The following is a 22,293-nucleotide window of genomic DNA, read 5'->3' as shown; positions in this document are numbered from 1 at the left end:
TTTTATTTTCTTTCATCATCTTTACACAGTGCTACTTTTTGTGTAATTTCTTACTAACCTTACACGATGTTACAGTTTGCTATATTTCTCGAGATCCTTGTGTGTTGATACAGTTAATTTCCACCATTTTGCACGATTGCTGTAAATACTTGGTCCGTACCAAGGTATGATTCTCTCTATGTAATTAAGAAGTGAATACAAATGTCACACTCCAATTGTGTAACTGTTTATAATCTAGACGAGTGTCAAAATACAATCATATTCATAAAATTAACTGTCATTTATTTTAATTGTTTTACAACGTCGTGTTTGCTAGTCAAGAAAGTTTGGTCGAGAAAACCCTCAGGGTTATATCATGGCTGTAGAAACCTGATATCAAATACCAGTAAACCCTTTTACCTGATTAATATGTAAATTACTTCAAGAGTATAAATTGGTTGAACATAGTGCATTGTGGTAGTTACAGTCTAAAAGTTTCAGCCATGTATTGTATAAAAGATTAACTATAATTCTACATTACGTCAATTTTTGAAATTAACGTCCGATAACAAGACAGTTCATGAACTATAACTTTCGGCTTGAGCACATGAATTACCATACATGTTCCAACTAAAATCAAGAACATATTTTAAGTACAATCATGTACGGATATTGGAGGAGTCGGTAGTCAGATGTATATGATAAGACATGTCACGTTGTATGAACTATAACACTGTCGTAAACATTTTTCACTAGCTGACCGAGTATTGTTTTGTTACACTATGTATGAGGTCATGGATTTCAAAAGTTAGAGAGGCGTAACAATATAAAACAGAGAAGGTAAGACTTGAAAAATCGGCCCTCGCTATATCATAGTTTTATTTCTGTAAGGAAACGCCTTTATTAAGATCAATCGGTTTACTAAGGGACAAAATTGATATTTTAAACTTTCTGCTACAAAGATATTAAACAAACACCTATGGTTAACATGGGTTCATTTTGTACCAAACTTTATTTTCCGTGATATTCACGAAACTTTAACAGAAGAAGGTTTGTTTTTGAATTTCGCGCAAAGCCACACGAGGGCTATCTGCGCTAGCCGTCCCTAATTTAGCAGTGTAAGGGAGGGCAGCTAGTCATCACCACCCACCGCCAACTCTTGGGCTATTCTTTTACCAACGAATAGTGGGACTGACCGTTACATTATAACGCCCTCACAGCATGTTTGGTGGGATGGGGATGCGAACCCGCGACCCGCAGATTGGGAGTCGAGTGCCTTAACCACCTGGCCATGCCGAGCATGAATGGTGCTCCCCCCCCCCCCAGATCGCTAGAATCCGGGTTTCGATACCCGTGGTGGGCAGAGCACAGATAGCCCATTGTGTTGTTGTGTGCTTAAGTACAAACAAACAAACAATAATGAATGGTATACGTATGCTATGAAACAAGCAAAAATATGGATATGTAATATGTCCACGTTGGTCATCAAAGGATATAAATAGGCCCACTTTATACTTTATGGCTGATATAATTTGCTGCGGAATTATACTGTACTGGATGAAGTTAGAACGTTATAAAATTCTCTCTGCGCTGATCGCATTGTGGCAGCGTATTATGAGGATGACTTCAGGTCTTGAAATATTTTTGTTGAATTGCAGGTAAAGTATTGTTCAGTAGGTAAGGTTCTTTATGTGGCACCAGTGGCGAGATATTTATACTTACCACCTATTTCATACCGCAATATTAATTTGGACATGGGAAATTTGGGCGCCAAAAATACAAATGTGTGTGTGTGTAATTCCTGTGTCTGTTCTTTTTTTTTTCTTTTTTTTTTGAGGTAGAGTTTGTGAGTTAAAACTGAGGTGTTTTTGATAATTCTTTCAATTTTACAGTAAACAGCCAGAGGATCATGCCTAGTATGATGAAGAACGATTTGAAATACTTGTTAACACTTCTCATAATATTAATATTTACTGTCCTGTCATTGTCACTTTGTCTGTAATGATATGGATGCGTATAACAACCAATAAAAAATTAATTGTTCCATTCAAAGGCTATAGCTATAAATAACAAATGTTTGATTTTTGTAATCAATTTCTATGCCAGAAATTTGAATTAATTTAGTTTTGTACATTAATAATTTACAACATATGTCATAAATATTTACTATGAAAATTGATCATAATTGTTTTTCTACCCGTTTGAGAGTATAATATAGTGTAACAACTTACAGAGTGTGTGTTTGTCTTTCTTCATATCTCTGTGGTTGTCTGTTACACCATATGGCTCGTGGCAAGTCTAATTACCTTCTGAATGTAGGGTTTATGTCAAATGAAGTAGATTTAGTTTTAATTAAAGAGACCGTAATACAACAATATTAATCCAAGCAGTTTCTACGTTCCTCGGGTTATGTGATAAGTCGTTTTCGTGTTGCCCTTATACCAGCTATTACTCTCTTTATCGTAGCGCAAAGCTGCTTAAACCAGCCAGGCAAGGAAGTTATTTCCTGTGAACTTCATTACAATACCTACAGCAATGGTATCATATTTCATTTCGACTTTATTTGAAACTGTAATAGTTTCCGAGTAATTGAAAGTTGAAAGAATGTACAGCATGCATATAAGAACTACTCACCAAACGTATTGAGAAAGTTGATATCGAAGATTCAAACTACGAGTATATTTCTAGTCCGTAAGATTTTTGGTGGACGACTCATTGGTTTGTTTGTTTGGAATTTCGCGCAAAACTACACGAGGTTATTTGCGCTAGGTTATCCCTAATTTAGCAGAGTAAGACTAGAGGAAAGGCAGCTAGTCATAACCATCCACCGCCAACTCTTGGGCTACTCTTTTATCAACGAATAGTGGGATTGACCGTCACATTATAGCGCCCCTCCGGCCCCGACTCATTGGACTCGAAGGTTAGTTTAACTACATGAAATTTCGTTAATATGCTAAAATAAAAGTTACATTAACGCAGTTATTGAATAATCCTCCTTCAAGTATACGTTATATTCCGTTTAGTCGTATTTTTGTTCCGATATTAAAAGGTATAAAACGAATAAATCAGTTGCAATCTTTTACTAAACTAACACGTTTTCCTTGTTGTCATGGTTAGTTGCCTATACAACACCTAATTTAAAATTTTTATTAGTACTTTTTATTATTATGTAAAAATTATTTTACACCATAGTTCACGTCCTTTTTCTTTATAAATCGAGCTTTACAATTTGGGACTGTAGATGCATTCATTATAAGAATGACGTACTAGTTCCACTTTTCCATCAGACAAAAATATCCCTAGAGTTTGTGGCATGTATGGTTGACTAGTTTCCTTCCCCCTAGTCTTTTACTGCTAAATTAGGGACAGCTAGCGCAGATAGCTCATATGTAGCTTTTCCCGAATATTCGAAACAAACAGTTAGTTTAATTTTAATAACAAGGAACCCACTTTTAGACTAATAAAGTTTAGAGACGATTTGAATGTGTAATGAAGAAAACTCTATACATTAGTTTAACGTTTCGACAAGCTTTTGTCATCTTCGATACTTTAAACTTTATTAAACAATTAGTTTGCATACTACGTTTCAGCTGCTAATTTGCTGTCTTCAGGGAAGTTCTAAGATGGACTGTACGTGGTGCCAGGAACCTGAATTTGATCCTGGGTCTCCTTGTTAGAAAGACAGGCGGTTATTCACACCTGCCTTTTTGAAAAGACCTTAATGACGGCAGTAGATTAGCAGCCGGAACGTGAGATATAAACTAATTAATATGTAGTAATCAAAAAATATTAACTAATTAGTAATTAGGCTTACTTATCGTATGGGCTACTAAACATGACAATGATTGATATTCCACCATCACAACCTTACCGTAAATATTTAAAAGTTAGATAACCTAGTTATATTTTATTATATTTCTTAAATGAACAAAAACAATGATAATCTAGTGTAAAAAGTTCTATGTTCAAAAAATTAATTTTTCTCGATTTATTTGATATAGCTTCAAGTTTGCAGCTTGAAACATCTGTTTCGGCATATATGCTACGTGTTTTTGCATTGCAGGTGGGCTGTTCTTGGTCTAGTGCATGAGTTCCCGAACTTTCTCAGCACAAAGCCTTCTAGAACATTCCACATCCTGATACTTTTCTGCCGACCCTCATTTGGGAACCTCTGGCCTAGCTGATAGCGTGCTCAGACTACGAGAATCCAAGGGCTCATTGTTTGCATACATTGCTACATAAAAACAATCTTCACTTTGGAGCTGTGGGTGTGCTTTGAAAATGACAGTTAAAACCCACAAGATTAGCTCAAATTTTTTCACTGGGTGGTGTTTACTACTTTGCCACTAATTTAGTCTATCAGTTCAAAATTAGAGGCCATTATATGTATATAACCCTTGTGTAGTTATGCGCAAGCAAACAGGCATCACAGATTCGAAATATCCTATTTTAACTGAACAGAAAAATGATAGGGAAGTTTTTATTTTTACAATATGTGTGTGTGTGTGTGTGTGTGTCTATAAAGGTAAAAATCAATACATGTGTTACTAAAACACGCAACCGAAGCAACACGAATAAAATTGAAAGTTCAAAATTACTTTTTACTTTTTGTCACTATCCATAATAAATTTCAGACAATTTTATGCACACAGAAAAAAAACAACATATATAATTACTCTATAAGCTTAAAGAAAGAGAATAATGTTATATAGACTTTCCTTTCTCACATTCCAAATGTAATTTCTGTTTTGGAGTGGAGGTAACGTCAAAACGAACTTCTTTGGATGAAAGGGTTGTTTACAAGGGTGTAATGGTCACTAGTGATACCTACACTATCTGATGCTTTCATTAAATGCCCCATCAACAGATCTTCCCGGAAGAGGAAGTACGATTCCTGAACTTCCGGTTGTTTTTCTCGCTTTTCTTTTTTGCATACGATTTCAATCACTTTATGCATACAGTTTCAATCAATTGAATATTTTCGTATCTTCCCCGACTCTGACAAAAGAGGACACGAACTGTATCGCAAGGTTGTTGTGAAGAGAAATCGGCCGTTTCGTGCCACTTCCGTTTGGATGATGTGTGGCAGGCTGATGACATGTTGAAAGTATTCGAGTAAGACAGGTCGATTAAAACTATTTTCTCGTGTATTATTATTTTTTTCAGAATTAAAGATTTATCAAGTATAATTCTATAGTCAACCTTTTTACTTACGCGTGACTAAGATACATATTTCACACACTAGTCGACCATATGCGATTCACTGAGTCATTCCTTTTGTAGAACTCCTAAAATCAGATAAGTTATTCATTTGCAGATTTAATAAGTAAGTTTGCCTGTCCACAAAGAGGACTTGTGAGGGAGGCTAAATTATCCACAAACAGGATTTATGAGATCAAATATAAAAAACACTAGCAAAGCTCACGAGGTCAACTAACTTATCTATTAACAAGGTCCATGAGGTTAACTGGAATATTTTCTGATAGAACTCATGAGGTTAAGTTGATTCCCCTCTAGCAAGGCTCATGAGGCCAATTAAGTTATCCTCTAGCAGTATTCGTGAAGTCAGCTAGACTATCCATTGGTATAGGTGAGGTCAGGGAGGCCACTGGCTTGAGCTATGAGATCAGGTAGATGGACAACAACTCCTTCAATCTGGATGAATGTACAATATACAACAGAAACTTTCAACTGAATAAGAAGCTGGTAATGTCTAATTTAATATGAGGCGCAGAGTATTCATAACGTTTAATTGAAGCAAAGGATGACGTAAGAATGAAATTACTTCAAAAAATCAGTTTCATTTTATTACTCCTGATTTATTATCCATTTTAAATATTTTATATTTTTCTGGCAACAAATCATAAAATATTCATTAAGCCTTCCTTGCAAATACTCGTGAATTTTTGTTCAACTGCACACCTTGAAAATTTCTTTGCTCTAAAACAAAAACTGGATACAAGGGGTTCCCAAACTGAAGTGGTATACAGTTCTTGTATAACAATTATACGTGCATGTAAACGCGGTTTAAAATCACTTCGATTTTTTTTTTTTTTGCTTTGTCATAAATAGAATGAAGAAGACACACCCTCTATTAGTTATCACCCCATTGGACTTCGACTAAGTAGAGTTTAATGAGCAAATATTGATTATTCTGTCCTTTTAGTCATGATGTGGTGGTGTATGTATACGCATATAAAATGAGAGGTATACACGGTGTCCACCTTAGCCACGTAAAGGTTTTGAATGATGAGCGGAGTATTAGTGTTCCTCCCCTTTACTGTCTTCAAGAATGAACACGTAGATTCTTCTCCGCCCCCCCCCCCGAAATAAAAGACAACGTTAACTTTTTGATTGTCGACATAGGTATGTTATGTACTCATATTATTATGGTGTCATGGCGCAAGTAAAACATTTCATTATTAAAACGTTTTACAATCTCTTATACGAATAGTAATTTACCTATCCCTTGGATAACGTTTTTATATAATCAAAATAAGAGCTGAATACAATATGCACCTATATTGGCAATACATCTCTGTTTCATATCTTGGTAATAGAAGGGTTAAGCCTATTTCAAAACAGGTCAAGTTTACTCCCGCGTGCGAGTTAATTTGTCCCATTAAGCCAGTATGCCAAAGTTTTGTTCTGTTTTTATTTGTGTGTATGCATTTTCGTTGTTGTTGTTTAGAAACTTATGAAACAAAAAATGAAACTTACTTTTGAGTAGTGTTTGTAGTTTTTAACTTTAATTTATTAGTGAATATAAAATAGAATGTATCAGTGACATGAAACTGAGATTTTCTAAGCATTTTAGATGACTGTTTTAAATATACACGGTTTCGCAAGTTTTATCTTAATAAAAATATCTCCAGATCAGAGGCTGAAAACCCACAACAGTAACAGCAAACTTTTACAGTACAGTTATGCAAATATATAACAAAGAAAGGTAATAAAGTCCCTTCTTCATCCCAGATTCATTATTGGTACTTCCGCTTGTTTAACTATTGTTTTAAGAAATGAAGACTTTTTGGCCAAAACGTTGACTCGTTATCTTTTGCCTTACAGCGACTTTAACTATTCTTTGGATGTTTAGATTTTATCAGACTGTAGCCGTATTTCTTATTGGTATCAAGTACTAACACATATAGGGGTTGAACAAAAACAAATCAATAAAAAACACCTGCTTGAAGCAGTACCCATCCTTCCCCAGATGTTCGATGGATTAGTTCTTCAGCTGACTGATTAATCTAGTAGTTAAGCTGTCGGACTATGGAACTATGCGTCCCATTTCCGCAAAGAAATAAAAACATTCGCGCCCAGCTCTTTGAGTCAGTGGATGCGTCATAAAAGTGACGGTCAAATGCCACTATTCGATCAGTTCAGAATTAGGGACGGCTAGTGCAGGTAGTCCTTGAGTAGCTTTGCGCTAATATCTTGACACCAAATAAAGACTGATTAATTTGTATTCCAATGACGTATTATTTAGATACATGTAAGCTATATTCGTCATTATTCGTCAAGCAACGCTGGAAAGAAGTAGACTTAACTGGCTTTCAAAGAGGATAGATTGTAGGAGTTCAGTTCATAGGTGATTTAATGATCCAAACTGTACAACTTCTTGGCTTTGGAATAGGAATAATATCAAAGGTTATTAAAGAATGGATATTATCCCATAAGTATCATCAGGTAAATGTAAAAGTGGCTAGAAGATCATTATGAGTGCACGAGACCATCATGCTTTATGTCAAATTGTGCCCTCGAGAAGTAGAAGCTTGACATACCTTTTACGAACTTATACATTGCCCTATTGTAAAGAAGTGAAGCAGTTCTAAAAGTCAATGATGGAACCACCCGTTATTAAGATGTTTCTACTGTTAATTGTACTTTCACATAAAATGTACTGAATGAAAGCAATATCATATCTATATGAATATACTAGTACTGTTTTTGTCTGTTATATGTCCATGTAACTACTTCGCAGGGTGTGAATGGATCTTCACCCGAATTGGTATGGAGGTTCATTAGGTCTATGCGGGGGGTATATTAAAATTTTCATTTTTGTGGTTTTTAAGGGCGTTTTTTACCACTACTTCGCCCCCTCTATATGGATCTTCACCAAATTTAATATGGAGGTTCAATAGTTCCATGCAGGGAAAAATACAAATTTTCGGTGCCCCCCCCCCCACCCGTGGCACAGCAGCATGTCTGCGGACTTACAACTTTAGAATCCTGGTTTCGATATCCGTGGTGGGCAGAGCACAGATAGCCCATTGTAGCTTTGTGCTTAACTTCAAACAAACAAACAAACAAATTTTCGGTTTCACATTCTGTGTCTTGCAGTTTTTATGGGCATATTTGCGTTTTTTACCAATACTTTGTCCCCTTTATATAGATATTTACCAAATTTGTTATGGAGGTTTGTTGGATCTATGGGAAGATACATACAAATTTTCAGTTTTGCGTTTTGAGGTTTTTATGGGCGTTTTTGCGTTTTTCTTATTACTACTTGGCTCCCTGATGACGGATCTTCACAAAATTTGGCATGAAGATTCGTTGGGCCCATGGGAAGAAACATACAAATTTTCGGTTTCACATTTTGTGCTTTGCAGTTTTTATGGGTGTTTTTACAATTACATCTAAGGGAAGCAACTTTTCATGTCCTGAAATAACCTTACATTAATCATGAATCTACATAACTTCCGTCCAGGGGACGGGTACTCCAGCTAGTAGTCAATACATTATGTTATTTTGTTCTTTTTAGTGAGCTTGCAAGCGCTATGCTGTTTTATGTGCTCTTGAAATTTTCATGTAAATACAAAACACCCGCCAACATGTGTGTGTGTGTTTAGATCTATTCACAAACATACTAATATTAAATAATAGCACGTTTAAAGTATTACTGGTATATAGCACTATCTCTGTCTGTCTGTGTGTGTTTTGTTCCATCATGTCATATCTCTAACATCCGTCTCCGACTTTTTTTTTGTCTTCTGTGCCTCTAGGTTCCAATCAAGTGATCAGTCAGCCGGAGGACATGAGTCAGGCCTGATAGCTTAGCGTGCTTGTTCCACTTCAGTGCTCGTGCAGTCGAAACACCTCCCGAACCGTCCAATCACCTGCCTTGGTCTTTTTTATGATGTCGCTAGAGGAGGACTCAGAAAGTGTGGCCATGTACGAAAAGCCCTTAAAGATCAAGGCAAAGCGACCGAGGCAGAGAGTAGACGCAGGCGAACCAAGAAACAGTTATTCTAGTATTGCTAGCTTCAGCATTCGAACAAGCCCACCTATTCAGTCATATCAGAATGGATATGCTATGTCTCTGGCCAGCAGAGTGTATGACAGTTTAGTAACTCACCAAAACACAGAGTGTTCCGATATGGTTATAGACTCGGTTGTGCAAGACGTCAGCCCCAAAAGCGTAAACAGCCTCATTATCACACAAAACTCGCCAACTCAGACCCGCCCGAGTAAGATGTACCTGAACGACGGTGCTACTTCAGATGCAGACATATCTTCTTTTTTTATGCATAGCGCCGACTGTCCTTCTGTAGACCCGGGCAATGGTCATCTTCTCCGAGACTCTCTGAAGAGCCGGATGTCAGCCGAATTCTCTAGTAGTATGCCTTCGGTTTCCGGTGGGGAGCGAATAGAAAACAGGCCTGCTAGTCGTGGCAGGATGTCCGACCAAGAGCAGAACCGGCAACACCCCTCGCCAGCTCACAGTCCCACGGCTTCGCCGAGCTCTGACTGTAGTCGAAGTCCAGTCCGTCCTGAAGTGATGCCTAACAACACGTCCACGTCTGATACTAATGCTTTAGAGGTTAAGCGAGCTCGCGTTGAAAATATTGTGTCTACTATGATGCAATGTCCTAGCGGTCCGCGTCTGCCAGGGAATCCTTCCCAGGTGCCTGTGAATGGCTGTAAAAAGAGGAAACTTTACCAACCTCAACAGCATGAAGCTACTAGAGCTATGAACGGAGATGAAGAAGAAAATGAAGAAGACGAGGAAGATTATGAGGAGTTCACCGAATCACCGCCAAAACAGCGTCGAATAGTCCAAGAAGATCTTAAATTACAGTTGCGAAAAATGCAAGAACAACTAGCTATCATTCAGCAACAGTACACTGAGTTGTTTCAAGAACAAACCCAAAGTTCCCCACCTGAAAAGGCAGGTACTGCGTCATCCACAGAGGAAAGGAATAAAAAACCTGAGAAGAAACCGCAAATGTACTTCCACTCTAGTCCTATTGAAGTACGGGAAGGGTCTCCATCATTGCGTACTTCATTTTCTGGAGTAAATAATGCGAGCGTTGCTCCCAAAGTCACATCTATCGCTCACTCAAACGCAATGAAAGAATATACAACAAATGCTGTTCAGATGATTGAAGAAGCCAGACGACTAGAGAGACTCAGTCAAGAGAACGATCTGAAGGATCGAATCCAAGAAAACCGCCAGTCATGTATCGTTAAACCAAACGGTCATTCTGGCCAGTCTGGTATGACCACTGACTTGGATAGTTTGGTTGAAGCACTCAAATCTGAAATCTCGGCTACACTGGCACACATTATCGACTCTATCGTCACAAAATACAAGCAAACCAGGAACTTCTCTAAAACATTGGAACCAGAACCATCTAAAGATCTGACATTGTCTCAAATACTTGATCGAAAATCTCCACGAACTAAAGTAGTTGACCGTGGCAACAGAGTCAATGGTCAGCTTCCAGTTGGTCAGAGAGCTAGTCCTTTTTTGTGTGATCCCAGTCCCAGACCCACACTTTCTTATCCGCAAGGAATGAGACCTCCAGCTTCTTTATTCTGTCCAGCCCCTTCATCTCATGCAATTCAGCTTCCTCCGACGAATATCCCTCATCATTATCCTCCTCCACATCCTCACCTTTCAGGGAACCTTGAGGGAGCAGGAATAACCACAAATAATGACGTACTGGAGCAAACAGAGGCTATCTCCTTAGTTGTTACTCCAAAAAAGAAACGCCACAAGGTGACCGATACACGCGTGACCCCTCGTATAATGAACCGGTCTGTGGGTCAAGAAGATGCTATCCTTAAATATCCTTTCCTGTGTAGCACGACACAACCATCCATGGGTCCCCACGGCTACCCTCATCACCCACCGCCTCTAGTACCTGTAAGCTTACCCACATCTGTAGCTATTCCCAATCCTAGTCTCCACCATGGGGAATATTTTCCCTATCATTTTGAAAGCTCCAGATTAGCGTACTTCAATCAAGAGAACCAAGATGACGATTCCTTTTCGTCATCTCCTGCAGTACAAGCCCACTACCCAGGTCCCCACAGTTCTCCTTCTGACCCTTTGTCCTTCTCCTATTTGAAACAAGACATGGGAGAAGGATCAGATGGTGGTGAGAGTCAGAACTACGAGTCAAGTCTTGCTGTCATATCCTTTTTTATATGTATATTTTAGGTAATATTTATTATCATAATAACAAAACACTTCTGAATAGTTTATTGTAGTCAATGAAAAATTGTCAATATTCTAACTGTTTAAAAGTTGCTTAGTTTGTGATATAGCACAGAAAAAGAACTGTTGAAATTTGCATAATGTTAGCACGGACAAAGAAACACATCCACGGCTTCCATGAAAACTGTACTAGATATCCCCCGACGTACATAAAGGCTGATGTTTTGAGTACTGTGTATAACTTCCATGCTAAATATGGTCTCATTTTGTACTCTTCCTTTAAAATTTCAAACATATAGACCAGTTATGCTCAACTTGTAGATTTACACAATAAGTATTAAGTATATTCTTAGCATTAATATAGAAAACTCCAGTTACCACGTGAGTGTTCGTTTAAGATTCTCTGTTTAATCATGTAGTTGGTGTGTAGGTATAGTATGTACGAATGATATTGGTTGTTGTTTATGATTTTTTAATATTGAGGAGTTGCCAGTGATGATGCTATAATACCAGTTAAATAAAGAACGATTTAGTAAAAAAGAAAGGATTCGGCTTTTCTTTTAGGTATTCACCATGAGGTGAAACCACCTTGACTTATAGTTTATATATGTATATATATAATTTATCTTTAGCTTTAATCACGGGATATACAGGAAATGTTTATGACGTAAATATCGATCTAACTTGTGCTTCTCCCAACTTGCATATTAGCATTCTCCTCGTTATCTTATAATGTTTTACATTAAAAGTTATGGCATTATATTATTTTATGCATTTTGTGAGAAAGCTAATAAAATATTCCTTTAATTATTCATGTTTGAAAAATAACGGATCTATTATAATAAGCTCTGCTATTATGTATATATATATATATATATATATTATAGTTAATGAGATTTATGCTAGAATTGATAATGCTATTTTGGCTTCATTTCTTGAAATAACGTACGTCAGGTAACTTCATGGAAACAAAAGCTGTCATTTTTGAGAGCATGGTTGAATTGTAAGCTCTGTACAATTTACTTATGCTGGAAGCATTTATTACTTATATTTTTTTTACAAGTGATTCGGTGATAAGATAATTTCTACTTATTAATTCTGAGCAGATTTAAATGTTAATGAAAGCAAAGTCTAATTTAACGACAAACTTTACTGTGATTTGCAAAGTAAGGAGTAATACACGGGGGTAAGGCAAGAGATAAATGTCCTGGATGCTGCATTGTCCCTGTACTTGAAAAAAAATCGACCAAGAGAAAAACACACAGTTTGAAGGTCTTTGTTAAGTGTATGATAATGTATGAAATGAGATTATAATGTGTCACTGATAATTAGGAACGACCTACTTTTTCTTCACTGTGTATAACTCTTTCAGTTATCATTACTCTCTTACCCCTGTTTTTTCACTCAAGGTTTCTTTTCACCCATTGTTATCATTACTCTCTTACCGCTATTTTTTCACTCAAGTGTTACTAACAACGAATTATTGTCAAATTATCACTTTACTTTCGGATAAAAGCTAATCGTCTATTTTTTTTTATCTTTATTATGCCACAACCTGTCGCTCTTAACAGCTTCTCGTCGTCGCTTATGGCCAGAAGTATTAACCCTTAAATCACTAACTTGTTTGTATAGTGTTCACTAAGCAGTGTAATCCACATATTGCATCATACTGACTAATGTCGTGCTTTTCCTTGTTACAAATCTCAGCGTAAAGAACTGATGAAAAATACTTCGAGTGAAGTCATTCATTTTCTATGTAAAATACAACATGAGACTCCAGCAGTAATTGGTTGGATTAATATCAAAACTGCTATTTTGATGGTATTTTTATTTAATTTCTTTGTACGTCATTAGGAACTCCGTATCCAACAAAGTCACGAATCTGTAAACAATTGGGCGAATAATTAATTGTATAAAAAATTGTTTATAGAAAGCCGACGGTGCCCATATGGATCCCGCCATCAGTAATTCTAGGATTATTAAACGAAACTTTAGTGGAAACTAAAAGCTACAACGAACCACACATGTAAATAATGCGTGATCTGTTTCGGATGCAAACAATCCATGTGTTTTTTTCTTCTTTTTTTTTACCTAGCGCTGGTAGCGCATACAAAGCGATGGTTTATTGTGCATTTCGGTTCAAGGTATATTTTCTTCATTCTTATTGTATTTTTCTGGCAAGTGTTATGGTTTGACACTGCTGCCTCCTGTTTATAATATTAGTGACAGCATGACTAGGCTTAGAAATCTTTACAGAGTGGAATATTTAAAGTAAATACACACTCTGTATACGTACCCAGCTAAGCTTGCGTTTTAACGGTTGCGTGCCTTATGTATATTTCGTATCATTGTACTGCATGTATGCGGGTAAAGCTTATTTCTTCTCGTACTTTATATTTTGTTAAATAATTCACTTGGCTTGGCCTGGTCAGTAAGGATGAGTGTCTATCTAATATACAAAGCTCGTGCAACTAGAGCTATGTAGGTTTTCACTGGGACCGTGCTTTGCCTCGTTTATCCGGGCTAAGTTATCCTATAACCTGATTATATGAATAATTAATTACTTCTTCTGTCTGTATATTTATGTATAAATTACGTGTGTATGTGTGTGTGTGCATGTGTAGATTTTCCACGCGCGTTTTTGTCCGACTCCTATTTTGCGTGAACAAGGAACAATTAGATGTCAAATATGAAATTACACCATAAATCTTTTGTCATGCTGGTTTTAAATAAAGTTTTCCATAATTGATACGCAATATTGATGCCATCACTTAGAAGTGATGCTAAGTAAATAGTTTGAGAAAGTCCAGGTTTCCGACATTTTTCTTCAAATTTCTGTTAAAAGATTCCATTAATGCAGACACTACAAACAGTTCCCTAATTATCTTCTTGGACACGGAGCACGTTTAAATACTTATCATTTTTCGTATCATTGCCCCCCCCCCCAGTGGCACAGTGGCATGTTTGTTGCTAGAAACCGGGTTTTGATACCCGTGGAGGACAGATCACAGATAGCCCATTGTGTAGTCTTGTGCTTAACTTCAAACAAACAATTTTATCAAGTTATGCCTGCGACTGCTACATAATTATATGTGAATTAAGATCAGGTATTGGCATATATTTAATAATCAAAACCCATGAAATCTCATTTGTGCTCAAAGTTCGCCCTTGTGTTATTTTTATCAGGTCGTTTTGATGAAGAGTGAAAAAGGAAATTCATCTACTCAATAAAAAAGGAACATTTAGTGAGCTTCTCTTAACTATGTTCCAGCTCTGAAACACCGACAAAAACATATTGTTGTCATTGCTTTTATACGAAGTTCTTAATAATCACGTGAACAGAGAAATTACTTAGGAAACTCAAAACATAAAATTTTTAGAGCTTTAGTTTTGATTCTACGTTTATAAAATTTCAACGCATGATAAGTTTGCTACTGTTGGTGACAAAAATTCATGTTTTAAATTTTACGGTAGTTACAAGTACTCGTGTTATATATATTACAACAACAGCGCCTCTACCGGTAGATTAACCTCATATATGATAACAGTGAGCTTATTCTAAATGACATAAGCTGTGTAAACCAGACACATGTTTGACGCTTATTATATAGAAATGGAATTAACTGTGCTTTTGGAAATGGAAATATATTATTATTTTTTATTTATAAAACATAAATGGCAGTGTTCTAAATGAATAAGAATATCTCATTCAAGTGATTTATTCTCTTAACACACCAAAGTTATATGAAAAACGCTGATACAAAAACAAAAAAGACCTGAAACTTCTTGACCAGGAATAAACAGAGACCAGCCTTAAGAGCTGTTTGACTCGATTGTTTGATTGTTGCAGCCATGTGATTCAGTGTGTTATCATAATCAGAATGATGTAAGAAACAGAGTCATAGTAGAGAAACCCCATAACTCGACTACTTTTGGATTAAAGGGTGGAGTGTGTGCGCATGCGTATTAATTTTCTCCGTCATGAAATAACCAAGGGATTAGATATACCGTAACTGATTACAGTTGTCTTTTACTTGGGCTAACTCTCTATGTCCAGATTTACAAAGCTGCGTTAAGTCTACTTGAAGTTTGGTGATGACGTAAGTTTTGCTAAAGTTTTTAGTGATTTTTTATCCGTCTACATAAAAGCTGCACTTTTATTTTTTCTACAACAGGCAGTTAGTTGCCTCTCATTCTGGTGTACTCAAAACAATGTGGACGGAAGTTATGTTTTTACCACTGTGAGTTAGTCAGTAAGATTCCTCGAAAACGGCTGAATGGATTTGGACGAAAGTTGGTATACAGTTGAACTATAACCTAACTTAGAATCATTTAGTTTCTCGAGGGTAAAGGTTAAAGTTAAAGATCACAGCAAGGACACGAAAATCCAAAAAAATTCCTACCTGTGAACATGGAGACTGATTTTTTTACACTATCTTTGCTCAATAATTCAGTCAAAAATTATCGGATTTTGATGTAGAATATTATTCCTCATTGTTATGCTAAAAATAGTCTGTGTTCGTTGATAACGACGGACACACGGACACATTTTCGTATTTTTTGAGAACCGAATATGATCTGCGCTGCGTGGCGGAAGTATGCGCTCTACCGAGCGCCCTCTAGTCATTGTTTATTCTTCGATAAACAAAAGTTGTATTTTATGGTTTAAGTGAAGAAATAAAGAAAAACAACTCTGATAAAACGTGAATATAATTTTAACGCTGTCTGTTCCGCTTTGCAGCTACGTTACGACCCCCTGTTTCTCAATTTCTTATTCTACTAAGTTACCAAATGAATTAAATATATAGTGACTTTTAATTTTGATGTCGGTAAAAATCTGGAATTTAAAAGTTAACTAATGTTAATTAACGAATAATTTTCTGAATGAAACACATTAATATCTATGTATAGAGCATATAAATAAGGAACAAGCTCATAGCAATGAAATATTAATTTGAGTTGTGATCACGTCTTCTTTTGCTGTTATGTAGTAAGCTCTGTAATTGCCGGGCGTGGCCCTGTGGTTAGCGTGCTAGACTGTGAATCCGAGGATTCCAAATTCGCGTCCCGTTTTTGGAAAAAAATTGCGCCCAACCATTTGGGGCAATGAGTGCATTATAAAAGTGGTGGAAAATTAAGCTATTCATTTAAATTAGCCCAAGTTTGTCGGTAGATGCTGTTAACCATCTGCCTAATATTTCCTTCCAGTTTATCAATTCAAAATTATGGGTGGTTAGCGCAATCGTGGAACTTCGCATGGATATCTGAAACAAAAGCTCTGCCTGCCACAAAAAAGAACCTAACTCTCGTTTTTGTCCAATGGATGAAAGTCTCGCATTCGTAGTAGCAAATACAACTGTATCTTAGTATTTGCCATATTTTTGCCGTTAAAGGATTTCTTCGAAATCAGATATTTATCACTTACAGGCCAAAAACTTAATCAAGACTTTTACGTTTATCATATTTCTGTATTTGAACTTTGTCCACTTTCTTCTATACATTTATGTACTGTTGGCGTGTTGTGGTTATAATCCCCACAACTTTTTTGCACCTATAATATACGCCGTTCCACTGGACTGAATGCAACATTCGGTACACAACTGAAAGTATACCTCATACTATAGGATATCCGCTTTAGTAACAAGAGGGCATTCTAAGCCCGTATACTGTAGGTTCTTTTTAAACAGGAAATTTGGTACTTTACGACACTATCAGTACCTTTACAGTGAAACCAGGCTTTAATGTAGACAAAACCTCATTACGGTATGTGCTACTTAAATGGTATTTCCGAGTAGATATCAATTACCAAAGATTCTCGTGACAGAATCAAATTTTTGAGTGTATTTTTTAGTCGAATTCTTGAAATAATGTGTATTAAGTTTGCTTCTACAGTTCCATGGTAGAGCTGTTTCTAAACGAGTGTAATTAAACCTCAAATTACCAAATTGCTTTCATACTGTTCACTATTGGTGGGCTCTGTATATTCCATCAGAATGAGTAATTCTAGTGTAAAATAAGAGGAGAAAAAGATTAACACGAACAGAAAGACACGCATAGGTATTTGATGAGCTCGTTTAACTTAACATATAGAAAGAAAAAGACAGCCTTTAGTACGTGCACAAGTATAATGGTGAGGTTTAGGTGACGTTTTTATCCGACAGTTTCTCGTTTCTTGAAAACATTCTCTTCTAGATAAAATAGTTCTAGTTTTTAGTTTATTCCCTTAAATACATTAACAAATAGTACGTTTTTTTCCCTAAAGATTATTTTTTAGGCAGTTTGAAAATCTAAACCCCCTGTTTTCTACTACAGCAAACCTACAACAACAACAAAAACGTCTACAGTCTTTATATTTGAAAGATGTATCCTTTTTTGGACAGTTTAATCCAAAATTAAAAAATCAGACTATCGAACCAAATATTTTCTGGTTAAGAGTTTGTTTTATTTAGAATATTCGACAATTAGGGACTTCTTTTTAGAAAGTCGGACTTAAATAGCCCATCTGCCTTAAAAAAAAACGATTAAGATCGAATCTTCCTATCAATTGTAGTCCGGCATGGCCAGGCGGTTAGACTGCTTGACGTTGGTAAAAGAGTAGCCCAAGAGTTGGCGGTGGGTGGTGATGACTAGCTACCTTCCCTTTAGTCTTTTACTGCAAACAAACAAATCCTCTCAATTGCAATCCATTTTAGGAGTTTCATAAAGACGGCAGCAAAATAATAGTTTAAATGTAGCAAGCAAACTAATGATAATTACTACACAAAAACTATCTGTGCTAGCCGTCCCTAATTTTGAAGTGATAGACAAAAAGGCAGCTATTCAACAGCACCCACCGCCAACTCTTAAACCACCCTAACCGAATAGTGGAACCGTCATTCTTATAATATATCTGCGGCCTCAGACTGCTGAGAGCGATTTTGCGGTAGCAACACACGAATCCTGGACACTCAGATTATTTCGATTCGCTGCACGCCAACAACTGGACTGAGTTCTTCACAAAATATTTGTAAGTGGGTTACGCAAAATTGTTGCTACATTTTAAAAGATTTGTTTACAAAAGTTCAGGTTTCCTTGTCTTACACCTTTATGGTTTCATGATTATAATAGTACAATGTAGCAACACTTCAGTTACAAGGTCCTCTATGAAAAGATTTCGAAAGAAATGCAAAAAAAAGTAAAATAAAATTTACAATACTGATTTTAAAAAGGCTGTACTTTACATACCAGATTGAATGTTAAAACGCAGCGATGTGACTAAATGCGTATAATTCTTTTGTCTTAGTTTTTGTATTTGTATATGTACACCTATCTATCATATCTCAGTTAACTTTGGACTCCTATATCTCTGTTTTTTGTCAGTCCTACATTGGAAAACAACTACACTATCTTGTGCGACCCACTAGACTGCATAACGTAAAAAATACGTTCGTAGAATTTCAAGTTAAGGTGAAATAAGTAAATTGAACTTACTTGCCTAACTTGAAGAAAAAAAACAAGTATAAAGCAATAATGATGTTATTGGTTAATACGGCCATAACATGGATGATATGATGACGTAACTCACTATCGGTTAGGCATAAACCTAGCTTGTCTGTATCGTATCAACGGCCAGTTTTCTGCATATTAAAGAGCTTCCCTTACATTTGATTGGTCGAACTAACCGTGCTGCTCCTATCGAAATTAGATATCATGCTTAAGATGTAGAAGTAGGTTTGTTTGCTTTTAGTATTTTGGCGAAAAGCTATGCAAGGGATATTTATACATAGCCGTCCCTAATTTTGAGTTGACAGACTAGAACTATCCAATAACACCCGCCGCCAACTTTAGGGCTACTATAATGGGATTGAACCATTACTCTTATAGTGCATCCAAGGCCCCAAAGCGTTCGTTTGCATCAAATGGACAGATGTAGATGTCTCCAGTGGCACAGCGACATGTCTGCGGACTTACAACACTAGAAACCGGGTTTCGATACCCGTGGTGGGCAGAGCACAGGTAGCCCATTGTGTAGCTTTGTGCCTAACTTCAAACCAACAAACAGAAGTAGATTTTGATAGATATTTAAGCATGTCTTGTTAACAACTTTAGTTTTTTCTTCTTCAAGAGCTCTGCAGAAATTGTGATTTCCGAATTATTTTACTACGTATAGCGCATCTTTTGTATTGGGTTACAGAGCGCGTGAAAGTGTAAAGTCTATATAACATCAAACATATTGAGATTAGATAGTAGGGATAAAAGATTTTAGTAAATGAAACCAGGAAGACTTTAATGTAATGCTTTAAAATCGAAATTACCAGACCCTCAGTGGGACAGCAGTAAATCTGTGGATTTACAACGCTGCAATCCGGGGTTCGATTCCTCGCTAGATTACCCAATTGTGACTTTGCTCTAGAAAACAAACAACCGAACTTACTTCTACGTTCACCTTATTTGAATGATTAATGATCTTGTGAGAGTTTTTCATTATTGTTCATGTTAATGAAAGTTGTTTGTAAATGGGAAAATAATGCAAAGGCTCGGGGGGGGGGGTGAATAAGAATGGTAATTTAGATAAACTGTTTCATGTCTTTTTTTATATTATACATGTAAAGAACTGTAGAATATTCAACATTATTTTTTGAGTTCACACCTTGAATTGAAATACTGAAATATTGTCATGTTAAATAGATACCTCAAGATCGCTCAGAAAACAAGAATAACATTTTAATAATAGTATTTTATCTAGCTAAAAGTAGTAGACTGGATTACACAATTATGTTTTTTTAATGGCGTATTGATATGGAATCAAACTACTGCCTTTTACCTCATTTGAGCTCCTCCTTTGTTTACAAATGGCCTGGTGGCTAGGGCGCTTGACTCGCAACCTGAGGGTCGCGGGTTCGAATCCTCATCCCACCAAGCATGCTCGCCCTTTTAGCCGTGGGAGCGTTATAATGTGACGGCCAATCTCACTACTCGTTGGTAAAAGAGTAGCCCAAGAGTTGGCGGTGATTACTAGCTGCCTACCTTCTAGTCTTTCACTGCTAAGTTGGGGACGGCTAGCTTGTGTAGCTTTGCGCGAAATTCAAACCAAACCATTTGTTTACAAATAATTCATTTTTCAAGTTCTTCTCCTATTGTATACAATCATTATTATATTGGGAAGATATCTGTATTGTATACAGAAGTAGTAGGTTGCCTTACGTGATTTCATTTTTCAAGTTCTTCTCCTATTGTATACAATCATTATTATATTGGGAAGATATCTGTATTGTATACAGAAGTAGTAGGTTGCCTTACGTGATTTCATTTTACTAAGATCGTTTTGTTTATTTTCAGAATGTTTGTGTAAAGCAACATATAGTGTGCTATCTGCGAATAGACGTCACTAAGTTTGACCTGATAGACTAGAGGGATGACAGCTAGTCAACAACACCTGCCGCTAGCTCTGGGGCTGCTCTTGTCTAACTGAATTTGTCCCTCTGTCTTATAGCGCACCCACAGCTCCTAAGTGTGAAGTCCTTTTTCTTGCAATAACGGGGTATGAACCGTTAATCTTCGTATTAACAGTTCACATTCTATAATCGCCAGGTCACGCCCGCCTTGTTAACGTTCGAAGCTGATAGGGACTTAACCACTTGCGCTAAAGATATGGGTTGATTCGCCTCGCTCAGACATTTTTTGTGTCCAAATTTTCTGGTTAGTATATTGTTTTTTAAACTTTAAAATACTCTCATCCTTATATGTTAAGGCATATACTTATAGGAAATATTTAACGTAAACGAGCACAGGATAGTATCAATTTTCGTTTTATCTTGACATAAAATATAATCTTGTAAATATATATCTAGCTCTGGATTTGGAATTGCTTATAAAATCTAATTGCTCCAACCATTGCCTTTAGAACTTATTAAAATCAACCATATCAAATTGATCAGAATGGATTATAGGTTTCTGTGAAGCTGTTGTTTATTAATGTTTTTAGACTTACATACACTGTCAGTTGGTTGACGATGTCTCCTTCCTTGGTGTTTACAATCGAAACGAAGATAGAAAAGAAAGCACTGACGATTGAAAACGTTTTTAGAAACTCTTTTTTTTGCGATATTTAAGCGTATGTACGTGCATAAGTATGTTTGTATAGTGATTGAGTCATGCACAGTGTTGTGTATGCGTTATATCCTTCGCACCATGACTGCTGAAACGTACTTGCACAATTTCGCGAATGTTGCGTGTACAACGGACGATGATCGAAATGTTGTTTGAAGAGAGGGCATTTCGTGAGGGGGTTAGAGAGGGGGATACAGTATGTCTTCACAAGTTTTTATAAACTGTATAAAGTCATTGGCCAACGTTTTTAAACTACTTGTTAACTCATATTTCACCAAAAAAAGAAAAAAAGGAGTGGGTAACAAGACTGGATACGACCAATAGCAGTGATTCATTCGTGATGTATAATCAAAGATCAGATAGTCCTATGAAATAGTGCAGATTTTGGTTACATGCGAGTGTCGTTTGTGTGTTTTGTATGAGGTAACTTATTATTGCCAAGGAGCTGTACCTAGAAGCAGGTGGTTCATGAAACTGGCACGTGTCACTCTATTGTCATATCACGCTGGATGACTTTTGTTTAACTTCCCTAGGTTTCTGTATCTTTCTGCTAGATGTAATAACTTGATAGGAAATTGAGGGATAAAAGCGAGAATGTAGAGTTAGATACAGGTGTTTGAATACTTTCAGATACAAATATGTAGTATTCATAAACTTATCAGATTTAACTTGATAGGAAATTGAGGGATAAAAGCGAGAATGTAGAGTTAGATACAGGTGTTTGAATACTTTCAGATACAAATATGTAGTATTCATAAACTTATCAGATTTACCGAATT

The 22,293-nt window shown here is 36.4% G+C and overlaps 1 protein-coding gene across 4 annotated transcripts in view; it reads left to right on the top strand.

Annotated features, from left to right (window-relative positions):
• The window catches only part of LOC106464241 (homeobox protein prospero-like), a 101,923-nt gene that overhangs the window by 58,751 nt on the left and 20,879 nt on the right, over positions 1–22,293 (top strand). For all 4 annotated transcript variants that reach the window (XM_022391957.1, XM_022391954.1, XM_022391956.1 and 1 more), the window contains one exon: positions 8,985–11,401. In XM_022391957.1, the coding sequence (XP_022247665.1) occupies positions 9,116–11,401 (2,286 nt within the window). In that variant the 5' untranslated portion in view covers positions 8,985–9,115. The remainder of the gene's footprint in view (positions 1–8,984; positions 11,402–22,293) is intronic.

This window comes from Limulus polyphemus, unplaced genomic scaffold (assembly GCF_000517525.1).
Source record: "Limulus polyphemus unplaced genomic scaffold, Limulus_polyphemus-2.1.2 Scaffold1596, whole genome shotgun sequence".
In the NCBI taxonomy this organism is placed as follows: Eukaryota; Metazoa; Arthropoda; class Merostomata; order Xiphosura; family Limulidae; genus Limulus; species Limulus polyphemus.
Note: the sequence above shows the minus strand (reverse complement) of the source record. Positions and strands in the feature narration are given on the sequence as shown.